Here is a 27911-nt window from a genome sequence, read left to right on the forward strand (position 1 = left end):
GTAAATGTTGGTATTGCCAAGAAAAAGGACACTATGCAAATGAATGCCCGAAAAAGAAAGATAAGAAGGATCTTACTAAACAAATAGAAATTGCTAAGTCTTGTTTCATGGAACCATTAGAGGAATCTGATGATAACTTAGACTATATTTTTGAATATGTCTCGGAAACAGACTCAGAGACTGAGTAATAATGCCACATTTATTACTATAAAAATAACAGAAAAGTTTATAAATACTTTCATAGATTCTGGAGCAACACAATGCTTTGCTAGTTCAAATATAAAACTTGATTGGAAAAAATTAAAGAAACCATTAAGAGTTAGAATAGATGACAAATCAATACATAAAATTGACCAAAAAACAGAGATGGTTGAAATTTTTATTCAAAATTATAGGTTCATTGTTCCATCAATATATATGTTAGATTCTGGAATGGATTTTATCATAGGAAATAACTTTTTAAAGCTATATCATCCATTCATTCAAGAATTAACATATATAGTTTTAAAAGCTCCACACGATTCTGCAATAAATCAAAAATCAAAACGTATAAAAATACCAACTACTACTATAGATAAGATCTTAAAATTTAAAATATTTTCTATATTAGAGACATGTTATTTAAATTTATATTTTCAGATAAATATCCCAAAAAATAATCTTGAAATAAAGATAGAAGAACTTTTGGATGAAATTTGTGCTGAAATTTCTTTAGATATTAAAAATACAAACAACGAATTAGTAAGTATTAAATTAAAAGATCCTACAAAAGAGATAAATGTTCCAAATAAAATCCCTTATTCCGCAAGAGATAGAGAATAGTTTTCATTAGAATGTAGAGATCTTTTGGAAAAAGGAATTATAAGATTAAGTAAAAGTCCTCATGCGGCTCCAGCCTTTTATGTCGAAAACAATAATGAAATTAAAAGGGGAAAACGAAGAATGGTTATTAACTATAAGAAAATGAATGAAGCAACTATTGGTGATGCCCATAAACTTCCAAGAAAAGATTCTATTTTAGAAAAAATCAAAGGAGCAACTTAGTTTTCATCTCTCGATGCAAAATCAGGATATTGGCAACTTCGTTTAGACGAAGAAACAAAGAAATTAACTGCTTTTACTTGCCCAACAAAAGAATCAACAAGTGTGTTGCTCTATGAATGGAATGTATTGCCATTCGGATTAAAACAAGCCCCAGGTATTTATCAAAGATTTATGGAAGAAAATCTAAAAGAGTTAAATGAATTTGTTTTAGTGTACATTGATGATATACTAATTTTTACAAAACAGGATAAAGAAGATCATCTTCAAAAATTATTAATAGTTTTAGAAAGATGTAAAGAAAAAGGATTAGTTCTTAGCAAAAAGAAAGCAAGAATAGCAAAACAAGAAATAGAGTTTCTTGGATTAATTCTATCTACTCAAGGTAAGCTAAAACTTCAACCAAATATTCTAGAAAAGGTAAATTTATTTCCTAATAAAATAGAAGATAGAAAACAATTACAAAGATTTTTAGGGTGTATAAATTATATTTCCGATCAAGGATTTTTAAAGAATATAACAGAATACACTAAAAGCTTATTTCCAAAAATAAGTACTAAAAAAGAATGGAAATGGGATGAAAAGATAGTATGCAAATTCAAAGAATTAAAGAACTTTGTGAAAAACTTCCAGAACTTTATATTCCAGAAGAAAATGACTACTTAATAGTAGAAACAGATGCTTCAGACATAACCTGGTCAGGATGTCTAAAAGCTAAGAAAGCTATAAAAAGTTTGGAACAAGAAAAAGAATCACTAGATTCTAAATATTCCCCAAAGGAATTACTTTGCAGGTATATTTCAGGGACTTTTACTCCAACAGAACAGAGATATACCACTCATGAAAAGGAAACTCTAGCAGCAATTAAATCTCTTAAGAAATGAAAAATTGATTTACTACCCAGAGATTTTACATTAAGGACAGATTCAAGTTACCTAACAGGTTTCATACGATATAATTTAAAAGTTGATTATAATAATGGACGATTGGTAAGATGGCAATTATTTTTGTTACAATATCCAATAAAAATTGAATATATTAAGGGTGACAAAAATGTTATTGCAGATACATTAACAAGAGAATGGAGGTCGTCTACAACGCATTAGATCAAGAAATTCAGAAATACGAACAAGAACTCGAAAAATGCAAGCATTGTCAGCAAATAAGAATACAGATCCAATCCCTCAAGAAGGCCATCGAAGCAATGAAATCAACACAACAACCAAAACCATCAGAGTTCAGCCAGCTAAGCGTGGTGGACAAATCAGGTGAAGAAAAAATTCCAGAAAATAAAACAATTGCTGAAATTATCAAAAAATCCACCCAAGATAAAAAAATATTATGTAATTTATAATGGCCCCATGAAAGGAGTATATGATGCCTGGGAAAAAGCAGCACCATTTACACATCAATCAAAGATAATTCATAAAGGAGGGTTTTTAACACTGGAAGAAGCAAAGGAATCTTTCAGGGAATATGAAGCTCTTCATCCAGAGCAAACCCTAAAAAGAGCAAATAAAGCTCCAATTCAAACCCAGAGAACAGGAATAATAAGAAACATTCCTACAAGGGGTGAAATCAAGGAAAAGAAAAGGGTCTGTAGATCAAATCTCAGAGAAACCCTTAACATAGTCCTGAATTGGACTGAAGAAAAAAGGGCAATCTTGGGATATTATCCTATTGCCAAAGAACAGCTAACAAAGCTGGTTATATTTCCAGATGCTTCCCCATCTGACACCTATCAATTTTTCCAGTATTGATTAATTGATACAATTTTAATTTTTAATGATTTGAAAATTATTAGTGAGTTTCCTGTAGGATTCATTGATGCAGTAAAGAGATTTAAAAATATGATTGACAACGTAAATCCAAGGGATATATCCCTAAAATTTACGAATAGTCAACCTATTTTTAATGAAGAAGAAGAATGCTTGGTTCCAGCACATCAAGTAATCTTCATGTCCGTCTTCCCAGGAAATTTTCAACCAATTGATCAAGTTCAAGATTTAACAATCTACAGTCATGAAGGAAGACTAGCCAGTACACTAGCAAGGGTCTTCGAAAGAACTCAAAAGATAACAAGAGAATCTCACACAAGAATCAATTATAAAAGCAGAAATACTTTGCTTGTGTCTAGTAAAAGGAATGAAATTGAAGAAAGAGAGATGAGACTCTTAGTAGAACTTGAATCAGCATTCTACAACTTATCTGGACTCTTAGAAAAACTCCCCGAAGGGATAAAGAGGAATCTCTGCTATTTGATAAAAGACAGAGAAGACCACAAGTGCCAGCTATGTGTCTCAGAGTTATCTGAAGAAAGCAATAATGAAATGGAATCAACCCACATGATAAAGGAAGAAGACAACGCATCTGAAGGTCACATAATGAAAGAAGAGGACAGCACATCTGAAGCATCTCTCAATATTATTGCATAGTGACGTAAGCGCTTAGGTCATAGAGCACCAACAATGTAGCTGGTGCAAGTTAATAAACAATGACGTAAGCAATGACGTCATAAGAAGGGTAAGGATGGGAATTGTCCATCAGACCCAACCATTATAAATAGGTTGCTTAGGCAATTGTAGAAGGCATCAGAAAACAGAAAGCAGGAGGCTAAGAGTACTCATATGCTAGGAGAGCAAGGAGGAAGCTGTCGAGGCGATTCTGTAGTCTGAAAAAAGAATTCCCTTAGGGAAAAATAGTTTTAAACTCCCCTCTGGAGTTAATATCTATAATCTCCCCTCTGGAGATAAAAACATCTTATGTAAAATATACTAAATAAAGGAAGTTTTTCTCCAGAAAGGTACGCCTTTATCCTAATCTCTTAGTTATGAATTATTTAGAAAGCTTAGAATTAACGGAAGAATCTGATTATTATAGATTATCTGCTTTATTAGATAATGAAAAATAGGCTATTCTAAAAACACAATTAAACCTTAAATCAAATGAAAATTTTAATAAACAAAATCTTTTAAAAGAAGTTTTTAATAGAAAAAATATAATATACTATGGAAAAATTCAACTTGAAGCCCCTATAAAGATAAAATCTGCAAATGGGGAACTCGAAATAGCTTTGATAAATGATGAAGAATTGAGTAAACAGATTGAGAAAATTAAGGATCAACAAAAAAGATGTAAAATTGGATGGATTCATATTAGTACTATACAAGTCTTAATCAAATCTACATATATGAAAGGAATTAATTCACCAATAAGTTTAGCAATCTGTGACAAAAGAATTACTGATGACCCAATAGATCAAATAATTGGAATTGTTCATGGAAACTTGGCAAACGTAAATGTTAAATTCAATGCCCATCTTGGATACGCTATACCTTTATCAACTGAAAATCTTGGAAGATCTATAAGTTTAGCTTATAAATTTCACAGAAAAAATCTAATGGAACAAGATAATGAACCATTTTCAATTACATATGCAATAAATTATGCTTTAACAAATAGGCATCATAGTATAATATTTAAAAACAGAGAAAGGATTTATGTTGATGAATTATTTCAGAAAACTGTAAAAACAGAAATACCAAAATATAAAGCTATTAAAAACCCAGTTCTATTACTAAAAGAACCATCAGGAAAATTAGTTTCATCGAATTTTCAAATAAGAGAATCTAAAATTAATAGCCCTTTAAGTTTATCTAAGTTAAAAATTAAAGAAGAAAGTTCTGAAATAAAAGAACTAACAAAAAAGGTCGAAAAATTAAATGAGACCCTAAACACTAAACTATGACAATAAATAAAGAAGAAATATATGTAACTTATCAAGACAAAAAACAAGAGCTCTTTGAAAGAGAAAATCGTTTGAATTATTTACAGTTTTCTGAAATAAATCAAAGAGCATTTGAAACCCTAAAAATAATCTATGACAAGTTAAAAAGAGAAGTTGAAGAGCTAGAAAAATTAATAGAATCTCTAGAAAATAGTGATAAATCGATGATAGAGTTTGCGAAAATTTTAAATAATGAAGCATAAAAAGATTGAAAAACCATAAAATAAAATAAAAAGAAATAGGACGAGAAAATTAAAAAGTAAAATAAAGGAGTATAAAAGGGAATTAAATAATCTTCAGATTGAAATTGAAGATCTTATAATAAAAAGGATAGAAATAAGAATAAATATAAACAAGTTGGAATTAAACTTAAAAAATTTATAAATACCTGGAAAACCATATTATGACTTAAAAGAATTAAAGCTGCTGAAAGAAAAAATGGAGAATGAAATTAAAAAATTAAACAGATATTTAGAAACAAGAGAAAGTGTAGAAATAAAAGAAGTTATTGAAGATTTGAGAAATTATATTAAAGAAAAAGACAAACAGATAAAAGATTTTATATACAGTAATCCATGCAAAAAAGAATATTATAAACTAAAACAAGATTAAAAAGTTATAAATATACATCAAAGTAGTAGAAATGGTCAATACTATAGAATTTACAAATTATTTTTATTTAAAGTTAAAAATTTGGTATCAGAGCCAAGTTAAGGGTAACACTTTCTCTTTAAACAACACTTTTAGTGATACGCTTTTAAAGTCAAACAACTTTCTCCTATCCACATGTAGTTTACTAATTGGAAGAAAGGCCATAGTCATTGTAGCCACAGCACATTCATGACTACCATAGACAGCACCTATTATATATGTACTTTTACATTATATGTTATAATTATATATTATTCGTGTGTGTATTTTAGATGCCAGCGTCCTTCTTATTATTATTATTATTATTATTATTATTATTATTATTATTATTATTATTAAAAAGGGGCGCTCGGCACCTTGATTTGTTTTAGTTGTTTGGACACTCAACACCGCGTCTGGCGTCTAAAGTGTCCCAGAGAGGAACGGACGGCGACCCTGATCTCAAGTCCAACGCTCATGTTCTTTTGTGCTCTTTAGAAAATATTACAACATCAAATAAATACGATTTCGTGTATTTAAAAAAATTTCAACCAGGAATCAAATAATAAAATACAGCTCATTCATGTTTAAAAATCTTACCCCTCGAAGTTAGTTCACAAAAACCGATTCTTCCAATAATCTTTAACTTACGTTTTTTCTAATTTTAATCAAAGAAATATTTAAACCACTATATACAAGATAAACAAATCGTAAGTTCAAAAATTCCTACCTTACCGAATGCGGTTGTAGAGAGAAAGAAAAAACGAACACTTTAATCGGTTTAAAATTTTTCTTAAAATTTTAAAATTGAACGGCCGAGTCTCAAAAAATTTATCGTCTATCGATCTTTAACTTTTATCTCTCATTCTTTTTCTTAATATCACGTACAAAGAAAAGAAAGGAAGAAATAGTTTTTGAGATTATGTACAAAGGAAAAAAAAAGGAAAGCAGAAGGTGACTGAAAATAAAGAATTGTGGGAGTTATAAGGGTGAATTATCAAAATAAATTAATAAAATATTATTATAATAAAATATTAATATACTAAAATATTATTATCTAAAAATATTATTATTAAATAAATTATTATTATTATTGTCATAAAATATTATTATTTATTTTTCTGCATATTCAAAATGATCTTATCAAATTAAATGTGACCGCATCATTCGGATTTTGCAAATGCTAACATATAGAGCTTAAGAATTATGTTGTTAAAAATTTGGATTATTACAATTTTTCTTCTTTAAAAAAAATTTGTCCTCAAAATTTTAGCCATGTGCAAGAAGTTGCGGAAGATCCATCTTCAAGCGATATATTTCCTTCGAGCTATCTTAATGAAGAGAAGAGTTCGTTTCGTACAGCAACCATATCTCACATAGCAATAGCCAATAGCCATGGTGATTATAACAACTATGAAAATAGATGTGCCTCATATCGTTTTGTTGTTTCGGTACTCGATTAAGTTATGCTTATTCGCAGCCATTAAGGTCTTATCCGCACCAAACAATTAACATTAAGCTGAACAGTCTTAATATCTCAAGTCAAGTATGAATATTTTTAAAATGAGCAATTATACTCATTCATGCCAAATATTTCTCAAAGATACCCTAACAGCATGGAACACGTAAGCAGGGCATGAAGTGAAGCATGATTCTATCCATTCCCCAAGTTCTACTAAGGACGAATTGCTCTGATATCAAATTGTAACGACCCAATTTCTAACAAGTCATGGTCACACTATAAGTTAGACGTTACAAACTTGCTTTCCTATTTAATAACTAATATTTATTATATGAGCCTGTTTCGGTATTAAAGCGCAATTATTTTGCCGAAATTTTTTTTTGAAATTATTTCGTTCGATAAGCAAAAATATTCAAAGATAAAATCACAGATAATAATAGATGAAGTAGAATCAGAACTTTCATATACATATATGGCATGTTGATTAACATAATTAGGAGTAGATAGCTATTAACTATATATATATACCTAATCCCTCTAGACTACAAAGGCGAGAGAATAACACTTTAGGTCTTCAAAATTCGGACCAAACTGAACATTGTCAAAATGTATGATATTATCCATCACCTCTTTGCATAATCATATGTTATTAGTGAGCTGCTAGTGCTCCATCTGAAGGAGAGAAAATGTGTAAAAACTTGAGATTTATTAGTAAGATTGGGATTATTTGTTGATGATACATAATCTTAAACAATTTTTAAATTTTTTTATTTATTTTCTTAAATTTTAATAAAATTCTTTATATTTTTATTTTTAATAAAATTTTAATAATTAATCAAATATTTAAAGTGAATCATCAAAATAAATTAATAAAATATTATTATAATAAAATATTATTATTCAAAAATATTATTATTAAATAAATTATTATTATTACTATAAAATATTATTATTTTTTTGTATATTCAAAATCCGTTCATCAAACTAAATTTAACTGCGTTGTTGAAAATCTGATTGTTACACTAGTCTCCTCCTTCAAGCTCGGGACTGATACTTTACAATGCTAAAGAACAATTTTGATTAAACTAATCTTCTACCTTAACCCATGATAATAATAAAGAAGTTTCGTAACCTATAAATTCAGCCTAATAAAATATATAAATTTAATTACAATTTTAGTCTTTATTATCTTATCTTATCTTATCTTTTCTTTATTTACTTTTATCTTTTTTAAACCAATACTCTATATATATTTAGTTTTACCTTTATAATGTACACTTCAATTCAATTCAATCGATCAAAAAATTCATAAGAATAGTGTTTGTGTTAATAGTTTTCCCTGCCTCTGTTCTAGGCTTCCATTATTAAACCCGGTGAATCCATTCCCGCGAAGTTAAGTAGGCAAGGAATCCAAGCCCGACTCTAATTGTTTTCAGTAGGATTTTTTTGGATTCACAGTTTCATATTGATCATCGTGCATTGCCAAAAATATCAATGGACCAATTTGGCATGGGTGATTACTACATTAGCGAAGAAGATGAAGAAGTCTACGTGAGTCATGATGAGGAACACGGCGAGGAGGAGGAGGATTATTATGCTTTTAAAAATTATTACCACTGTCATTCTGTTTCTTCCACTGAAAAGTCAAATTTGGAATCGGGCAATAAGATTATCATGCCTCCTTCAGCACTTAATAAGCTTTTGTATGCTGGAGTGGAATACCCTATGTTATTTGAAATGAGACATCTTTCTAATGGAAAATTTTCTCACTGTGGGGTCCTAGAATTCACTGCTGAAGAGGGGAAAATTTGTGTACCGAACTGGATGATGAAAAATATGCAGTTAGAAGATGGAGATCTTGTACTTCTGAAAAGCACCACACTTGTAAAAGGAACATATCTCAAGCTGCAGCCTCACACAAAGGATTTCATGGATCTCTCAAATATAAAAGCAACGCTGGAGATTAATCTGCGGAGCTTCTCATGTGTAACAACTGGTGACACAATAATGATTCCATACAACAACAAAGAATACTACATTGATGTGATTGAAACTAAGCCATCTCATGCTATCAGCATCATTGAAACAGACTGTGAAGTTGATTTTGTCCCCCCTCTTGATTATAAAGAAGAATTTAAGAAAGAGTTGCCAGCTACTTCATCTGACCGGAAACAACAGCAAGAAGCTGATGACATTGACATTCTAACTAAGATTGGAGAGTTTGCACCATTTTCTGGTTCTGCAAGGCGTTTAGATGGTAAGTTATCCACACCATCAGATAAACAAGTTTTTTCTTCCTCTTGTATGGCAAAACAGCAAGGTGACAATGAACACAAGAATTCTGATTCCAAATCTTCATCGAATAATGTTTCATCTACAATTTCTGGGAAGCTTTTCTTTGGGTCAAAATCACACAAGGCCTCTCAGAAATCCACTAATCAAGACAAGGCAGAAATAACCCAGAAGCCACAAGAACCAAAGTTTCAAGCTTTCACGGGAAAAAAATATTCACTAAGAAATTGATTCTTTTATTAGGCCTTTTTAATGTGTCTTGAGTTTAATTTTAATTTACCGTGTAACACAAACATTATTAGTTCAATGGTTATTTATTTTATTTTTTTTTGCTGAAACCTAACAAGAAATATATTCATTTCTTTCTTGACAAGGATTCTTTGATATTCACTTTACAATATTCATTCGTTATTAAGAAAGATAAAAATAAATAAAAATAAGATAAGATAATAAAAACTTAAATTGTAATTAAATTTATGTATTCTGTTGGGCTGAATTTGTAAGACACGAGATTTTTTTATTGTTATCATGAGCTAAGGTGGAATAGTAGTTTAATAAAACAATTTAAACAATCAAAATAAGGGTTTTAAATTTTAATGTAGACTCAAGATTTTTTCTTGTTTGAAGCAAATATTTGGTGAAAAAGTATAACTCTTCTTTAGACGACTTTTTCATGAATAAACAATAGTCATATACTACAATATGAGAATTGAATGAAAATCATCGAAATAAGTTCGTATTCCCGTTCAACTTAAATTGGAATGAGTTTCAAGGTAAATTAATTTGGTTTGACATGCATTCATAGCAAATCAAATTAGATGTTTATCAAAAAGAGATAAAAATTAATATTTAATTTTAAAATATAAAAATAAATAATTATTAAATATTTTAAAATGTGTCATAACAAATAAGTTAAAAAAAATTAGGCACCAAATTATAAACATCATAAAATTCATTATAAACCAAAGTGTATATGAATAAAATGGAGCGAAAACAACCGAAAAAAGCTTAAAGTAACTTTTAAAATGTCCCATATTATATTCCATATCTTATCTTAATAATAGCTTTAAATCTTGATTCCCATAGCTTTACAACCTAGTAAAGAAAGGCCTATGTCTATGCCAATTAATCCATTTCTGGAATAACAATGTGAAGAAATATCCTGAGAGTTTGAAGTAATAATATTATCCAATTTCAAAAGAATGCAAAAGTTAATAAATTATATCCCGTTGCACATATTTTGCAACTGTCATTGTTGTACCAATTATTCCATTATGTATGTATAAGCCATGGAACAGTACCAGATTTTGTGCCAACAAGGGCTTTAGATAGCTTGAGATTGCAACTACCATTCAAGAAGTGCTTTAATTTCTTATATGTGAAAAACTTTGGTATTTGAAATATAGAGAGGCAATTATTAGAGAATATCTTTAATCTTAACACTTTCCGAGAATATCTTTAATCATAAGTTCATAACTAAGTAACCAACCAAGAAAAAGAACTTTACAGTTTTACTTTTTTGTTTTCTTTATCAAACAATTTTACTGAAGACTTGAAGTCAAAGGAAAAGGTATGTGTAGTTGTCATTCTCATTTGTGTCACATTTATTGTCCATGAATATTTCATTTTATGTCACAATTAATTATATTAACAACATGATAGAGGAGGGGGCCAAAAAAGAAAAGAGAAGAAAAAGCAATTTCATAGAATTTTCTATTCCAAAAGAACCTTGCCTCTACCAACACACACCATATTTATATGACACAAGAAATTAATAGAGAAGTATATGAAATTCAAGATGATTGTATTGTCACAACATAGTAAAGGTACAAGGAAGATTAAATATACATGAAATAAAGATTAGCAGTTCAGAATGATATAGAAGAAAGTATAAGGTTTACAAGTAGAAGCCTCATTAAGAGGAGTTCATGATTTTTAAGAGAGACTGAACTGCTTTAAAAATGTGCAATGAGAGTATAATGCAACCTTTTTCTTTTCCACCCCAGGATTTGTTTACATCCGTGAGTAACCTCTATGATCTTCATATTGCTCCATGAAATCATCATTGAACTTCTTGAAACTATCCATAATAGCAGGCATGTCTTCCTCAGCAGGTAAAATGGTTGTCCTCAAATGGAAGACCCTATATGCAAAAAATGTTTGGCACAAATAAAGCATTAGAAAATAAAAATAGGAAACCATTGGTAACAGGTATTTTCTGTGTCCATATTTATCAGTTCATTCAATCAAATGCATGTATTTCTAAACTTTTAAAATAGTTCGTATCTAGTTCTACTGACGTAGCAATACATAATTGAATGTTTGCGTAAAATACTTTTACATTGAATGTGTTTGATTAAACCCCAATATTACCACATAATAAACCTAGAAAGAGTTGCTCCATTAATTTCCATTCATGATCATGGAAAAATGATTGTGTATGCCTTTCCTAGTGAACTCAGAAATGGATCCTCTGATATGAAAATTTTACATGATAGGATCATTTATTAAAGTTCGCCATCGATTAGATTTCATGGGTCCTATACTAGGCCTCACCTTCCTCATCAATGGTAAAAGTCATGTGAGATATTTACATGAATGGATCAATTCCCATCAATTTTTTCAATGCATAACAGCAATACAGAGTAGGCATGTAGGATCACTTCATAAAAATTGGAATTAATTCTAAATAAGGGATGAATATGAGAAAAACGAATGGATATGTTATGTACCCTTCTTTCTGTCCAAATCCTGAACCAGGAACAGTGGATATGCCAGTGGCTTCCAAAAGCTTTAGACAGTAGAACACATCTGGAACCTTTCCAGCCTGTTTAGCAGCCTCTATAGCTCTTGGCGGCAACCGAATTTGAGGGAATGAATACATTGCACCTGAACAAAACTCCTCGCATTACTAATAAGCTAAGACAACCATAGGTTGAAGAAGAAACATGCAACAAGGAACACTATCATTTATACCTTCTGTGAAATTACAGACGACATTTCTGCAGCTGTTGAATCCATCAGTCATGATCCTTGCTCTTCTCCTCAACGATTCGAGTATTCCTTTGCTGCATATCATAGATATTTGTCAATTCACTACATAAAAATTTAATATTTAGCAGATTATTCTTGCCAATATTACCTTTCCCTAACAAATTGGTCATAAGAAATATCTCCTGGTTTAGGTGGATTGACCATAAGCCCCATCTGCAGTGAGAGGGAAAGGAGATAGATATTCAATAGTCAACTATTACAGAAAGAAAAGAGTCAAACTTAAAATATCACAAAAATATTCAGCACTCACAAATATTTGTGCTGGAACATTAGGACTGAGTGATATCGATGCAACTTTATAGATCTGATCAACTGTCTGCAACAAAGAGCGATAATCATAGTAAATCATCAGTGATGTAGCAATATCATATTGTAACAATGACATCTCGATATACATATCCCAAATTTGGTAGAATCCAAGCTTGAAACTCAAATATTTCAAGGAAATGTAGTAATGTTTAATATAATAGACAAACCTCGGGAGGAATGTTGGTCATTTCGAAATATCCTCCACGCTGTCCACATTCACCCCAATATCCTTTAGACACAGTGTGAAAAGAAATAAGCTGGACTTCCTTGCTTAAAGGAGGGCCTATGTCCATCAGAACCTTATTATGTAAAGAAATATTAAGATTAGATCAAGTTAACGATTGATGCAAAAACATTAGATCAGAGGAACAGCAAACAGCAAAGTATACCTTTTTGGCACTAACGAAGGGTCGCTCATCCTGATATATATTCTGCTGGTAAACCTCATCTCCAAGCAAGACTAAATTTTCTTCAAAACAAAATTGCAAAACCTCTCTTAGATTAGCTTCACTAAGGCATTGTCCAGTAGGATTTCCAGGATTTATGATCACCATTGCTTTAACCTGATCAAATTTCAAAGTATCATAATTTTGTTGCTTCCGTCAAAGAACAATGGATACGAGATTTTGACAAATGATAAAGAACTTATCAGAAAGATGCTGAGTTTTAATCAATATAGCAGCTACTAATTCATCATAGATTATTCCATCTCTGGCACAAAAAGAATCTTCCTATTAAACTACATCCAGGAAGATTCTTTTTCATTCATCCGTTGGATGAGGCAACCAGCCAAGTTAGTGGTGGTTGTCACCATAACAAGGGACGGGAACAAGAAAAGTATCAACAAAATACGGTTTCAGTTCAAGAAAGTTCATTCTCTTTAGATTGTTTACTATCCTCTTCATTCAAGCCTATGAGCATCTGGATTCGTTATGAGTTTAATCTAGATTCTAGAAACATAGTGGAAAATACCACATTAGAAACGCCAGGACACTTACAGTTATTCCTTTATAGCGAGCCTGGTTAACCGACTGACGAAGTTCATTGATATCTAGACCCCAGTTTGCAGTCTCTTCTAGGTAGTATGGAACAAGAGAACCACCAAGGAGAGCAATTGTTGCTGAGTAGAGCGGGTATTGTGGGACTGGAACCAAAATCTGGCAATAGGAAGTGTTACGCAATACTAAAAAAATGGCAATGGATATAGATATCTGAAGTAATATAACGATAAAAAGACTGTATTACCCCATCCCCTTGACCTCCAATTATAGTTTGTAAGATCTGCATCACACCCTTGCTAGCACCATCAGTGAGATAAATAAGCTCTGGGTCACTGTGAATGGAGTAACAAGCAATTAACATCTTCATTAATCGACTTCGAAATTTAGCTTGAAAGCCTTACCATGACGAAAGACAGGATAACAAATGGCTGAGTAAAAGTATGGAGGATAAATAAATACCTGGGGTAACCATCACGCCTTTGTATGAACTCTGCCACTTCCTTCCGTACTCCTGGAATGCCGCGGGAGTCGCTGTAAGCACCTAAAATATACCATTATGGCAGTCAGTTACTGGAGATTCTAATAAATAGAAAAATCTTTAATCCTCTGTTATAATGAGACGAATCGGTGAACACCAAATTATGATAGTAAGATGTGTAAGTTAGAACGTCAAAACAGCAATAAATATCTGCAAGATAAGAAGTGCCTGCTAGTTCTGAAAACTTTCTAAGACTGTTGGAAGCAATTAGTACAGTTTGATCTTTATTTATAAAGGAAATCCCATTGGCAAAAGGTTCCTTGAAAAAGCAATTAAAGAGATTTCAGCTGGTTGGTGGCATTGTTTCAGCAATTTAGTCTTTAGTTCCAGGCAGTAGCTTACAGTTTAAGCTTTCTATAGCAAATGCTTAAATAATCAATGGTATCATAACATAAGATGCAAAGCACAACATCAAAAATGAAACAAATTGTTCATTTAAGTTGGTTTACATATCAATACCTAAACCACCGCCAGTCATTGACAGATAATGTTTGGCTTTTGCAATTGCATCAGCAGGGAATAACAGACCAACATTAGGATCATCAAGTAGGAATGGTGCCTGGCACAAAGCAACCACCTGCAATAGAAAAATTTCAGATGTTTAGCATAATCAACAGTTAAAAATAGCTTAGCCTTCACATTGGATCAGTTAAAAGTAGAATTATGATAGTTATGCTGAACCTGGCGGGGGAAGCTCAGTGGTTTCTGTCCCAAAGCATGTGGGTTGCCAACATTGGTGAATATAATCTGTCATCAATTGAAAATAAGTCAGTATAGATATTACATGAATCCAAATATCTTTTGAGCAACCAACTTTGCTACTAAGAAAGTAATCAGTAATCATAATCAAGGTATTGATAATTGTGATAAAATATATACTCTCACGATTCAGAATTTGTTTGCACATATATAAACTGATTTCATTTCAAAAAGTTCTACAAACATGAACGATTGCCAATTTGGTGCAGGTAAGACATATCATATAGCTTCAAGAAGGACAACATGTATGAAACAACTGCATATTATGGAACTTGCTCACACTTATGTATACATCTAAAACATATCAGGATACCTGAACAAGCTGCTAAAGCAGAATTTATTGTCTTACTTAATAGATTGTATTCATCCTGTAGGAAACTATATTCCTTTATACTGTTAAATCGAAGACGAGTTTGATGAAATGAATTCAATGATCATGGACAATTTTCTCCTTCTCCAACCATTGAATCCAAGGCAAACAAATAACTGTCTCCATACATAGGCTGGACAATAAATCCTATTTTACCTTTTTGCCCTCCTTCTGAAGCTCAGAAGCTCGAAGGTATAATTCACCTCTGACAGCATATTGACTCTTCTTCACGTTTTCATTTATAGACTCATAGTCTAAGGGCTTTGGTGGCATGTTGAAGCAGAAAACTTCTTACAATATATCTGCATAATAATAACAATAACAATTTAAAAAAAAATTATCAACAAATTAAACCATTTATCTACCAGGGTAGCTCATATAACGAAAAAGAAAGAGAAACTCCATGATTCTTGGAATTAAGCAGCACAAAAAATACAGTATTATGATGCATATGAAATTATTTTAATTTTAGTATTTCGAACAAATTAAAGTGATGCCGGTAGTGGCCACTGCACTCTAAATTGATTCTAGAATAACAGACCTCAAGCTAACCAGTGAAGAAAATGCTGAAAAGCAAACAATAGAGCCCCAATATTATTACTTACTAGACTTCGGTTTCTTGGCCATAACTTCATCAAAGAAAAATGCTTAATAGTTAGATGAAACAAGTTAATAGAATCATTCACAGATATCATGTGATATAATAACTCATTTGTTCATCCAATATGCCACATGGAACACACATCATCAAATGCAACGTCAATAAATTTGCCCAAAAGGAAAAAAAGGAAAAAAAAAAGATCCCACGTCCAATTTGTGAAAATGACATTGGAAATTCTGAACATATAAAATATAAAATTGAATGATTACAAAGGAACTACAGAGGCCAGTGGACAACGGTAAGATACATAACAATAATAACATACTATCAATCATTCAAAGAAAACCCAGTTAAACACAAGAATAAGAAGAATTAGGATAATGGAATCAAGTATCATTTCAAGTGACACAAACCCAGTTAACCCAAAAGGGAAAAGATTCAATTTTTAACTTGTAATTGCAAGTGAGTAGCGTAGAAAGATCGGAATCGATAGAAGTAATACCTGTAAAAAGTGGTATGAACTATGAAGCTTCACTTTGGGGAACCGGAGAGAGTTTGTGGACTGAGAAGAAGAAGAATACCACCCACGCTTTAGTGTGAAAGTGCTAAGTGTCAAATACAAAACTCGTTCTCAATGTTATACGTGTCTGACAAATCAATAGTGTAAGGTGTTATTTTTTTTATTAATATTATTTTGTCTGGTGCGGAAAAAAGAAGTATGTGGCAGTGGCAGTTAGTTAAACGCTATGGCAGAAGCAGAGCCACTGAAAAAAAGAGGAAAATGTAGGAAACGGATTAATATTGAAAAGTCGAAGGGATAATGGCTTTGCATGAATTGTGGTGTTGGTGAAGATAACAGTGGCTATGGAATTTTGTTGGTGAATGGTGAGGTCTCTGCTTGTGCTTCAAAAATACACATGTGTCTTTGTCATTGTCATTTCTGTCGCACTCTAATCTCACTTGCTAGCAAGAGTGGTTCATCTTTGTTTGTCTTGGATTTTCCTTCCGTTTTGATTCAGCATATGTTGATCTCTCTCAAAAAGACTGAACGCTTTCATGAAATAGAGCAAAAACAATTTGGAGAAGTAGCTTGGTTGCGTAATAAAAATGCAGGAAAAGATAGAAAATCAATTAGGGTATTAGCCAACTTTAGCGTGGGCAATAATAAAAAATTCAATAACATAAAACATCTCACATCCTCATCGAAACCTAATTTTATTTTCATTTTTTACTGTTAGTCACAGTAAATTTGAACAAAAAAAAAAAAAAATAAGTGCACAATCATCTTTTTCTCTTCTACTCCCACTTATGTCGTTATGTTACCCCAAAGGATGCCGATTATTCTATGTCCGTAGCAAAAAGTTGCGGCTTGTAACACTTTTATTATTAGAATATTATGCTTTTACTTTTGTCATTTTGATAATAAGAATATTACAACGATTTTAATATTTTTTTTTAAAAAAACCGAAAATATTTTTTCTTTTAACAAACATACATATACATATATATAAAACTTTTTATACAAGTAACTTACAAATATCATTACAACTCATATCTCTCTTACAAAAATGTAATAATAAAGAAGAGGGAAAACTATAACAAATATGTATACAATAATATAGAACGCAGTCAGATGTGCAGAAAGAACTCCTTAAACTCTTCGTTCATCCTGAAAAGGAAAATCTATAGCGAGTGAGAACATCATCTTTTACAGAATTCTCGGTAAAGGATTTTTAAGAATTGTCATAAGAGAATACGTATAAATAAAAGATTTGATTTCAACTGTAGTAATTATCGTTTGTCTTATGAATCTATTCAAAACATTAACAATTCATTATTATTCAAAGTTCACTTCTTTAGTTATAAGAATTTCAAAACTCAATTAATATTTCATAACCTAATCAATTAGAGCCTCCAGCCAAACATATAATCAAATCTTATTACAGTCTCCGTTCTAAATCAAACTAACTCGGCCTCCAACCCAAATCAAGTCAAAACACGGTTTCTGACCCAACTTAAATCAGATCACCATCAAAACTCAATCTCAAAATAAAATCAATACCGGCATCAAACGGTATAAGGCAATCACAATCAGGAAACAATTACTGCCAGTGCCACATCAGGAACAATCCTCAGCATCATCACCGCCAGTATGAGGGATCTCTCAATTGCTCAAGCCCAGATAAAACAATACAAGGAATACACAAGTAGAGAGGACAGTTAAGGCAATTAGTTCAATTAGCATATAAGTACAATTATTCAATTAGGCAAGTCAAATACAAGATGACACCCAAACAATGCACATAAATGCAATGATACATGCCTACCCTATGGCCAATGAGATCATCTGTCGGTTATACAGCCAGACTCGACGTGTCCGGTAGCTAACCTAGATATTGTCTCTCAATACGAAGGAAATCATCAACCTTGCAGGAGGGAATCCTCAATCTCCCAATCAGAGAGAGACTGTAATCTAACGATAAAGAATTCTCAATCTAACTTGTTTACACCATAGCCAGAAATTGAATTGAAGAAAATTCTCAACCTTCTCCAATCAATTCACCGATGTAGCAAGAGAGGAATCCTCAACCCCACTTGCCCACTGTAACAAAAGAGGGAATCCTCAACCTTAACTAGTCTATTCGCGAGCAGGATCAAATCACCATCCTCACAACATCAATCCAAATCTCATTTCGTCAAACATAATTTTAATAATAACCAAAAATCGAATTAATAATACAGAATTGGATCGAAAAGAATCCTCAACCTTCTATCCAACTCCCTGGTGCGACAAGAGAGAGAATTCTCAACCTCAATCTTGTCCACCATAACAAATGAGAGAATCCTCAACCTCAACTTTTCTAACGTAGCAAGAGAGAGAATCCTCAATCTCAACTTTCCCAGTCACTTCAATGGCAATATACATTCAGTTTACCGCATGCCAAGAATCACTTTTTCTCAAATCATTTTTCTTAAAACCAAAACCAATTTTTATAACGTTTTCCGAAATTTTGAAAACAATGTCACTCTAAACTCGTTCTCTCTCATAAAACTCATATTTACTCAACCAAAATATCTCAAACTCGATTGAAGTTTGTACGTGACTAATGGTATATTCCAATTCAATCGATTGGTATGAGAATTCAATCGATTGGAATGTGATGTAAATAAGTTTTTTTCTGCATTCAATCTATTGGTAAGATAATTCAATCGGTTGAATTTTGAATTGCGCTATATATTAAACCTGGTAACCATGCGTATTCAGACTCTCTCCCTGTTTTAAAACATAACATCACCATTTCTGCACCTCTCTTCTCTCTCTAAATCCAGAAAGCTTCTCTCTTCTTCTTCTCCAATCTCACCAACATCCACTCCAAACTACATACATATTATTAATCCTCATCCAAATCCTTACAAAACCTACCAAACCAATATCCCCAAAATGGCCAGAACTAAGAACGCCAAAAGAGCTAGGGTTGAGGGTGAAAGTTCTGCATCTGCCAGACTAGTTGTTTCATCCCATTACATGGCAAGGTGGCTGCCGTCTCCGAGGACATTGAACAACTATGTGAAAAAGTTTGAGTCAAGGGCAATTGTTTCTTCCAAGTACATAACAGCCGAGTTCATTCATGATAGACATTATAATTTGGTCTGGAATACTTTACAAACACAGCACTTGACTGATTTTGTACAAACTAAGGATGATTATTATCCGCACTTGGTTAGGGTTGTTTATAGTACTTTAAATTATGTTGTTCCTGAAACTGATGAAGAGGATGATGAAGTAATGCCGCTGATTGAGTTTGATTTAGGGTCACGGCATTATAGAGTTACTTTGGAACAATTAGCTAAACAATGGAATTTAGTTTATCATGGGGCAAAATTTATTGGAGGTATTGCGCCAGATGAGGAATGGGGTGAATATAATATATTAGTTGGTTTGCAGAGTTTGTAGTATGAGAATCCACATATGGACGCTAGAGGTAATATAAGTTGCAGTGGTTTGGATAATGAGCAGCGTATATTGATGTATTTATTTTTATACATGTTGATTCCAAGAAAACATAATCATGGAATCTTGTTTAACGAAGATATTCTAGTACTTTTGGCTATGGTGCCTGGAAAGGAGATAAACTGGCCTTATTTTATGGTTCATTACATGCTTGAAATGAAGAAAGGAAAATCAAGTGTTGGTTTAGGATATGCTTGCCAATGGACCAAGATTTTTAAATGGTTTGGAATTGACTTGAGTGAAGAGAAAAGTATTGTCTTGAGTAATGTAGCCAAGATTGATGACAGCACTCTGAGACAGATGGGAAGAGATCCGGATGCCCAAGAACCTCAGATCCAAAGACAACCACAAGAGCCTGAAGTGCAAGCACAATCCCAGGAACCCTCACCACCACCGCCTCCTTCGCCAACAATGCGAGATTTGATGGATGAATTGCAAAGCATAAGATTATATATGGAGGGGCAATTTGCTTATATGAGGCAGCGTCAAGATAGGCAAATTAAAGCTATCAATCTTCAAGGAGAAGCAATTGATCTTCTATACATTAATCTAGGCATCACAAACCCAAGGGGCATCATCCCAAGGCCTGGACCATGAAGAAAATATGTCGAAGAATGAAAAAAATCTATTTCAGGGTCTTGAAATTGTTTCAATTGTTCTTGAAATCAATTGATATGCATTCAATCGATTGAATTAGGAAACCAATCGATTGAAGAATGCTTGCAATTAGGAGTTTGTATGCATTCAATCAATTTTTTTGTTAGCGAAATCGATTGATGTATCGTCAATTGCTGATTCAATCGATTGTTTTGTTAGTGCAATCGATTGAATTATCCTCAATTACTGATTCAATCGATTGTTTTGTTAGTGTAATCGATTGAAGTATTCACAATTACTGATTCAATCAATTGTTTTGTTAATGAAATCGATTGAAATATCTAAAATATTTTGCTTCAATCGATTGGTAAGTGCTTGAACACGTATAATGCTATTCAACTAGTTTAATTAATTATTAGTGATCCGTCTAATCTTATTATTATTATTATTATTATTATTATTATTATTATTATTTGAGTATTTATCTACTTAAAACTAATTATAGATAAGATATAATCATATGAATTAATAAATTTACTTTGTTAAATTATAAAATAGAAATCAAGATAAAATTCAATTTGTATTTTGATTTTAACCGAAAGATAAGATAAGAATATTCTTTGAATGCTAAATTTACGTATTGAATTCTTTTTCTTGTCTCCATAATTCAAAAAGTTTTTTTTATTATTACCCCAGGAAAAGCTCGAACGACCTTCAACAAAAGGGTACCTGTACCCGAAACCGACACCGGTGGGTAGGTAGAGAATACCTAGGGGCGCGAGACAACTCCCTCTAAGGAACTCGGCAAAATAGCCCCGTAACTTCGGGAGAAGGGGTGCCCCCTCACAAAGGGGGTTGCAGTGACCAGGCCATAACAAAAATTTTTTTAGAATTGTTCACTTTAAAAGTTTTAAAAAAGATAGAATTAAAATTTGATTATCTCTATTGGGTGTATATATATATATGCTCACTCCGACTAATTTTTTATACTTTGACAAATTATTTTAAGTATTTGCCTTTCAACCAAATTTACTCATACAATATTCTTCAGTTGATAATAATCATGGATATTCCTCCTAACGAAGATTTAGTCCCTAATGATGCATGTAATACATAGAATATGTCACTGGCTATAGACTGTGATCTTATTACACTTGATTTTGGTGATTAAATTGGAACTACAATTCCTAATGCTAAGATAAGATGTAGTGGGCTTTTAATTTTTAGTAGAATATATTATGAGTAATTTAATTTATTATGTTTTCTTTCTACGGGATAACTTTGTTATCAATGACGATGTTATTCAAAACAAGGATCTAAATAAAAGTGAAGAATTGTCTAGTAAAGTGGAAGATGTCCCCCTTAGCATGCAGGTAATTTAATTTGACAAATAGTAATACAATTTATATTATGTAATACATTTTATATATTATAAACATTTTTAGGCTATTAGTTGTGATTAGAGAAATCTTTATCTTATTCCATTGACAATTTCAGCAGAACAACCATCACTCTTTTTGTATTTTTACATTTATATGAAATTATTTTACCTAAAATGTTTGCAGTCAATGAGAGTTATAAACATGGTCTGGGACAAAAAAATTGATAAAATCCTTGAATCTGTAAGCCACATTGAGATAATGATATCACAACTGAGTCTGAACAATGATTTCGAGATTTCAACCAAATTTTCTTCACAAAAGACATGTCCATTCTCAAATAGGTTGAAGGCTAAGAGTTCGGATATTGATATTCATACTGCTATATCAGATGATGAGGATGATCTTATTGAACTGGACAAGAGGACTTTCACTCACGATGATGCGTTCAACATCAAAATCAATATGGACAAACCAGTATCCCCAACTATAAGAGTTGCAACAAAAAAGAAAAATATATCAAAGATATATGCATGTGTAGTAAAATTCATGCATCATATTTTTTACTAGTATATTCCTAACATGATAATAAGTGTTTATTGACCTATTATTTTTCTTAGGGTAAGACTATTATGGGGACACAGAAAAAATTACTTTTCACTCTCCCAACCGAAGTTAGAAAGCCAAAAATTGAGCCCAAATTATTCAATAAATCTAAGGCGTCTTATGCACTGAGCCAACCCACAAAAGACTATAGAAGACCTATTTATTTCTTTTCCATCACTAACGTAATTACCTCTTAAGCACCAATCTTTAATTATCTAATTTGTTATGAGTAGTGCTAATTAACCATCTAGTCTACAATGAGTATTGCTAATACTCTTGTGTTAAACTTTGTAGTTAATGAAGTGTAAATTTATGTCAACTCCAACCATGCGTCTTTTAGAAGATCAGATAAAGACCTGCGCATATGCATTTTCAGCCTCGCTAGATCCATCGTAAGTTATTTTGATATTATCCGTCTTGTCAATCAATGAGGACCCATCTAATGTGTTTTGGTTTTTAATTAAAACAGTGAAGAACTTGTGGTAACATACACAATCAGAGCTACTAGATAAGATTTTGATCATTTTCTACCTGACAGACCCATTACAGATAAGGTACACAAATCATCTATTAATTAATTTACATTTGATTTTTCGCACAATTTAGTAATATATTTGGATTATGGTTCAGATTCTTGAATTAGTGGCAATGAGATACACCAATGAGCAATCTGATGTAAGTTTCAAGAAAACATGGCAACTTTTACCGAAATTTGTGGTATGTTCTATAACACCTAAAAAGATAATTTTACTGATTATAAGTTATAAATGTAATGCTGATAAAGAACCATGCTTTATCATGTAGTAATAGTTATATGAATGCATTAATGTTTTTAGGTGAATGTCTTCAGCAAGATACATTTAGAGCAAAAGATGAAACACTATATATACAAATTTATGCAATCTACTACTGATTTAAAATTTGTAAGATTTTTTTTAATATTCTTTGTTGAATATAATTTTTCCTTATCAACATACATAACACACGGGCAAATTTTATGGTCTAGATATATGTTCCTATCAAGAGGATGACCATTGGTATCTAATGGTAATCTCGGTTGATGATTATATAATCTATCACTTGGACACCCATTTTAATGATGACAGAATTCACTATCGTGAACGTGTTATCAAGACCTTAGTAAGGCCATAAAAAATTTTTATAAGCTTATTTGCTTTGGATCTTTTGTTTCTATTATTTAACTAGTTAATTAAAATCAGGCAAATATACTGCAGCAAAGCATCATGTCAAACTTTTACAAGGATGATGGCATTCAAGAGTATAATAAACAATTTCATAACTACAAAATTATAAGGCTAGAAGATATACCTCAATGTAGTTCAAGTTGAAACTCTGCAATTTGGGTAATAAAGTAGATGGATATGACTTTTGAGTTTAAACCAAAGGACAACAATAATGTGAGAAGCTTTTACAAATCTCTAACATTTATACTCTATTTTTTTGTACTAATTCATAATAAATAAATTGTAGCTTGAGGATCATGATATTCGCATGATAACCGCGTGCATTTACTCAGGAGTCGGATCAACCAGGAAAAGTCACAAATTTAGCGTCGACCAATGAGTTTTGGAATATGCACACAAACCATGAGATGTAAAGATAATAGTAATTACTTTGATAAATTATAATACTTTGGTTATTGATTATTTATTTGTTAGGTTTGGTGGATGTACTTCTTTAGTTATTTTAAAATGACTTCTTAAATAGATATTTTTTATTTTGTGACTTTTACAATTTCACTCTATTTCTATGCATTATATAGATATCTTACTTTAACAAAACTCATATTTTTATGATGAAGTACTATCATTTTTATTTATTATTTCAGCAACAATGCCATACAAATATTATGTATGGTGAATTATATTTTACTTTATACAAATAATTTACTTTGATGATAAAATCCCATATTTTAATTTGTGTGCATTCTATTTTTATGTTTTCATATATTCAAGATTTGAACTAGTATGATAAATGATTTTTCACTTCCCAAAAGATTTTTTTCCTTAAATCCTCTTCCTTATTTATATTTGTGAGGCGTACGTTAAACTTATTCAGGTCCAAAATAAAAAGAAATTTCCATTAATAAGGATTTTTAAAAATATATTAACCAATACTATAATATTCTTGATGCAAATGTGATTGAAATTGTTAATTACAAACTAGCAAATTTAATTAGAAGTATTTATTACAATGGCTTATGTTAACCATTCAAATATCAAAAATAGTTGTAGAATACAAGTTTACTAAGACCATTGTATTTAATTATCACACTCAAACAATTTTTTTGCCTCAAATCCTATAATTGACACAGAGCGTATTTCTTGATATTTGATTAATCTGTATAATAAAACTCAGAAGTGAAAATAGGAGAAGAATAAGAAAATTAAGTGAGAAAAAAAATGAAAAATATTTTATTTAATATAACAAACAATATATTTCTTTCATTTCCATCCAATGAGAAATATATGTGGTTTTACTTAAATTACAATTGTATTATTTTATTTAACAAAGATTATTAGGTGAATTTTAACAACAATTATAAAATGATATAAATTTATAGTTTTGAATTAATTTTTTCAACAACGAAATAATTTTAATAATTTGCAAATATATATAATTTTGAATGATTACAGCTCAATGAAAATTCTGGTTGAAACCTTTCATATTGCCTTAAGTTGAAGATTTGTAACACCTTCAACTTTGCTCATCTGCAACTACTTAAAGCTAAAGAAGAGAAGAACAAAAAATATGTCCTCTGTCTCAAAGTCTGACTTGTCCAAACCATCAATCCATGTAAAATTTTTCCGTCTCATTTAGTCCTTCGGCATCCTATAAACAACAATAGCTCAGTGAACTTGAGTTTGACATCATCTAAGGGAGAAAGAAACTCTTTTTGAGTGTTCGACATAGAACAACATACCACAATGAAGTCATTTTTTGCACCCAAAACCAGAACATCGACAGGGCAGTTTGGCACCGAAGGAACCGGAAGTGATGCATTCAGCTTTCTTAAATCAAAGAATGGCAATCTCGAACTTTCTTTCATTAGCTCCTGATATCTGAAATACAAACACAAACCAAGCTAAAGGCATGATAGTGATACTCAATATGAATAGACCATTTGATATTTCACAGAAAAATACATACTCTTGTTAAGGGGGTTTATAAGTTTAGTTTCTAGACTTATCTATTTGAATTAAACCAAATAAAGTCATAGCTATGGTAGACTAGTGTGCTTTACTTCTTTAAAAAATTATGGATTCTGTAATTCCATGGTTCCATGCAACATAACTTAAGTTCCTATCCATGTTCTTCTGATATCAAATTTCAATTGACATGATCATAAACAAACCTTTTAACAATATGATCCTCCATTGTGGCTGAGAAAAATGTCCCTCTACAAAGAGGAAGAGAGGTTTGAAAAGCTTTTACTGCCAAGCTGCATGTCACCTGCGACCAGGTCAATGGATATATACATATAAGAAGGTAAATACAGAAGAATCACATTCTTGAGAAAGTCTGTTCAAAATACCTTGAAGGCAGCAATTGGCTTGGTAAAGAGATATCGCCAGACAAGACCACTAACAAAAATAAAAAAGAATTCTCAACAAGTGAAATCACAATTGAGTTAGGCTACAATCACTTTATTCAAAAGTAATGGTAACACACTAGTGATCATAGTTACTAACCTGTTACTAGAAGGAGGCACATAGCAGACAAGGATAGCTCCTCTAAGCTTTGGATTTGTATTTTGTATTAGTAGAATAAAACTCAATCAGATGAAAATCTTCAAGGAAAGTAGGTATCTGAGACTAAAATGATATATATGATATTCATATGATGGGGGATTAGTAATATACTGGTACCTTAATTGACTATAAAAACATGTAGCAGAATCAGAAGAAAATTGGAAAGTACCTTCATGGTTGTTGCTTCCCAAAGAGGAGATATAATACTGAATGATAAGTACTCCAAATGAATGTGCATTTAAGATAGGTGGTGACTGAACCTTATGATGGACGAAATTTGCAATATCTCTTACATGCATCTACTGCAGAATCAAGTGCATGCAGGAAATTAAAGACAATAATTATTCAACAATTATTGTTATAAACAAATACCTAGAAGATAGAAGCTAGACCAAAGCAGATTCTTATCAAGAGGGAGAGCAGTGCTGACCGGTGGAACAAAGATGGCACCGGCGACGGTGAAACAGAGCTTCGCGATGGAGGCAGGAGGCTCGCCCGGCTACTGTGCTTCCACTGCAGAATCGTTAGCTGCACGAGCAGGAGTGAAGGAGTGTGCTTCGAAGGTCTAACTTGCGATGCGGTAGGAGAAGTCCGGAGGCTGAACGGAAGTGAGGGAGTGAGTGAGCTGGCGTTGAGAGGAACGATGAGCTCGAAGCTTATGGGAAGGAGGGAGTGTGTGCTGCTGCTGTTGCACCGTTGTAGTGAGTTAGGGTTGCTGCGTTGGTAATGGTTAGGGTATTAGTGGATCAGCACACAAAACGGCAGCGCTTTTGGTCAAATTCAAAAACCCAGTCTGGTCCCGGTTCGGTTCGATCTATCGGTTTTTGGCCAATTTAACGGTTCAATTCTGATTTTCTATTTTTGTGGTTTTAATATATAACCGAATCGTAATTTATATCAATTCGCGGTTCGACCAATTTGTCGATGCCAATGGATTCAATAAAATTTTTATTAACAATAATCCATATAAATTAATAACTCTATGAATTAAATAAATCATTAATTTGTTTATTGTCTAACCAAGATTTATTTGACAATCATTTCAACTAAAAATATAAGTACGAATATTGGAAGAATATAGAAAATTTTATTAATATAGTAAAAAAAATTAAACACGAATATGTAAGTGATTCTCTACGCAAAAATATTAAGTTCAGGGAGGTTGCTAATTATCACTATCTAAACCAGGAGTCGGATCGGTATACATGTTGCCGTTATCTGAACCATTAGCTTCATCTTCCATAATGTTGTTGTCAATGTTCTTTTGCTAAGGACATGTTGTCTTCTTATGTCCTTCCATTTGACAAACACTACAACGTTGCCGCTTCTTCTTAGATGGTTGTCCTGAGCCTATATCGGTTTGATGTACATACGAATTCCTACTTTTAGCTACACCTGACTGAGGTTGCGTAATGCCTTCGTCTGCAGTCTTGTAAGATGAATACAATCCCATAATAATGTCACATGTCTCTTCAAATCTCTATGGGACTTTAGCAGCAACAGCAGCCAATTGTTTAGAAAATTTCATCAAGTCACTTTGACGACTAATAACAACAGCATCCCTGGTGAACCCACTTGCATCATTGAGTGCTAATTTCACCGTCTTTGTCCATCTATCCAACACTAATGATGGGGGGATCACACAAATGTCTCTGTCAACCAGAACTTTCACAATATGTTCACAAGGAATTCCAAATGAC

The 27911-nt window shown here is 31.9% G+C and overlaps 3 protein-coding genes across 3 annotated transcripts; 1 reads left to right on the top strand and 2 right to left on the bottom strand.

Moving 5' to 3' along the window:
* The first annotated feature begins 8522 nt into the window (after nucleotides 1–8522).
* On the top strand, nucleotides 8523–9443 carry LOC130980596 (uncharacterized). The gene has a single exon (XM_057904256.1). The coding sequence runs from the start codon at nucleotides 8595–8597 to the stop codon at nucleotides 9441–9443; it is 849 nt and encodes a 282-aa protein (XP_057760239.1). The 5' UTR covers nucleotides 8523–8594.
* Nucleotides 9444–10983: 1540 nt separating this feature from the next.
* Nucleotides 10984–16599, bottom strand: LOC130981692 (glutamate--glyoxylate aminotransferase 2). Its single transcript, XM_057905335.1, has 14 exons — nucleotides 16347–16599; nucleotides 15400–15545; nucleotides 14796–14861; nucleotides 14574–14691; nucleotides 14036–14117; nucleotides 13821–13908; nucleotides 13574–13732; nucleotides 12965–13138; nucleotides 12743–12874; nucleotides 12517–12582; nucleotides 12355–12419; nucleotides 12189–12280; nucleotides 11945–12101; nucleotides 10984–11355 (listed from the first exon to the last, which is right to left on the bottom strand). Exons 2-14 carry the CDS (start codon nucleotides 15514–15516, stop codon nucleotides 11226–11228), a joined length of 1446 nt encoding a protein of 481 aa, XP_057761318.1. The 5' UTR covers nucleotides 15517–15545; nucleotides 16347–16599; the 3' UTR covers nucleotides 10984–11225.
* An 8640-nt stretch (nucleotides 16600–25239) lies between these two features.
* On the bottom strand, nucleotides 25240–26510 carry LOC130980597 (uncharacterized). The gene is made up of 6 exons (XM_057904257.1): nucleotides 26377–26510; nucleotides 26152–26217; nucleotides 25995–26043; nucleotides 25815–25912; nucleotides 25383–25521; nucleotides 25240–25291 (listed from the first exon to the last, which is right to left on the bottom strand). Exons 1-6 carry the CDS (start codon nucleotides 26508–26510, stop codon nucleotides 25247–25249), a joined length of 531 nt encoding a protein of 176 aa, XP_057760240.1. The 3' UTR covers nucleotides 25240–25246.
* Between the last annotated feature and the right edge of the window lie 1401 nt (nucleotides 26511–27911).

The sequence above is a fragment of the Arachis stenosperma genome, chromosome 5, assembly GCF_014773155.1.
Source record: "Arachis stenosperma cultivar V10309 chromosome 5, arast.V10309.gnm1.PFL2, whole genome shotgun sequence".
Classification (NCBI taxonomy): Eukaryota; Viridiplantae; Streptophyta; class Magnoliopsida; order Fabales; family Fabaceae; genus Arachis; species Arachis stenosperma.

What these genes read in the sequence shown, in the direction of transcription:
- LOC130980596 (XM_057904256.1), top strand. Translation starts at nt 8,595, where the DNA reads ATGCCTCCTTCAGCACTTAATAAGCTTTTGTATGCTGGAGTGGAATAC.
- LOC130981692 (XM_057905335.1), bottom strand. Translation starts at nt 15,516, where the DNA reads ATGCCACCAAAGCCCTTAGACTATGAGTCTATAAATGAAAACGTGAAG. An exon ending in AGGCGTGATGGTTACCCCAG is followed by an intron (nt 13,909 to 14,035) that starts GTATTTATTTAT and finishes CTCCATTCACAG; the next exon opens with TGACCCAGAGCTTATTTATC. An exon ending in ATGTTCCAGCACAAATATTT is followed by an intron (nt 12,420 to 12,516) that starts GTGAGTGCTGAA and finishes CTCTCACTGCAG; the next exon opens with ATGGGGCTTATGGTCAATCC.
- LOC130980597 (XM_057904257.1), bottom strand. Translation starts at nt 26,510, where the DNA reads ATGCATGTAAGAGATATTGCAAATTTCGTCCATCATAAGGTTCAGTCA. An exon ending in GTGCCTCCTTCTAGTAACAG is followed by an intron (nt 26,044 to 26,151) that starts GTTAGTAACTAT and finishes TATTTTTGTTAG; the next exon opens with TGGTCTTGTCTGGCGATATC. An exon ending in AGCCAATTGCTGCCTTCAAG is followed by an intron (nt 25,913 to 25,994) that starts GTATTTTGAACA and finishes ACCTGGTCGCAG; the next exon opens with GTGACATGCAGCTTGGCAGT.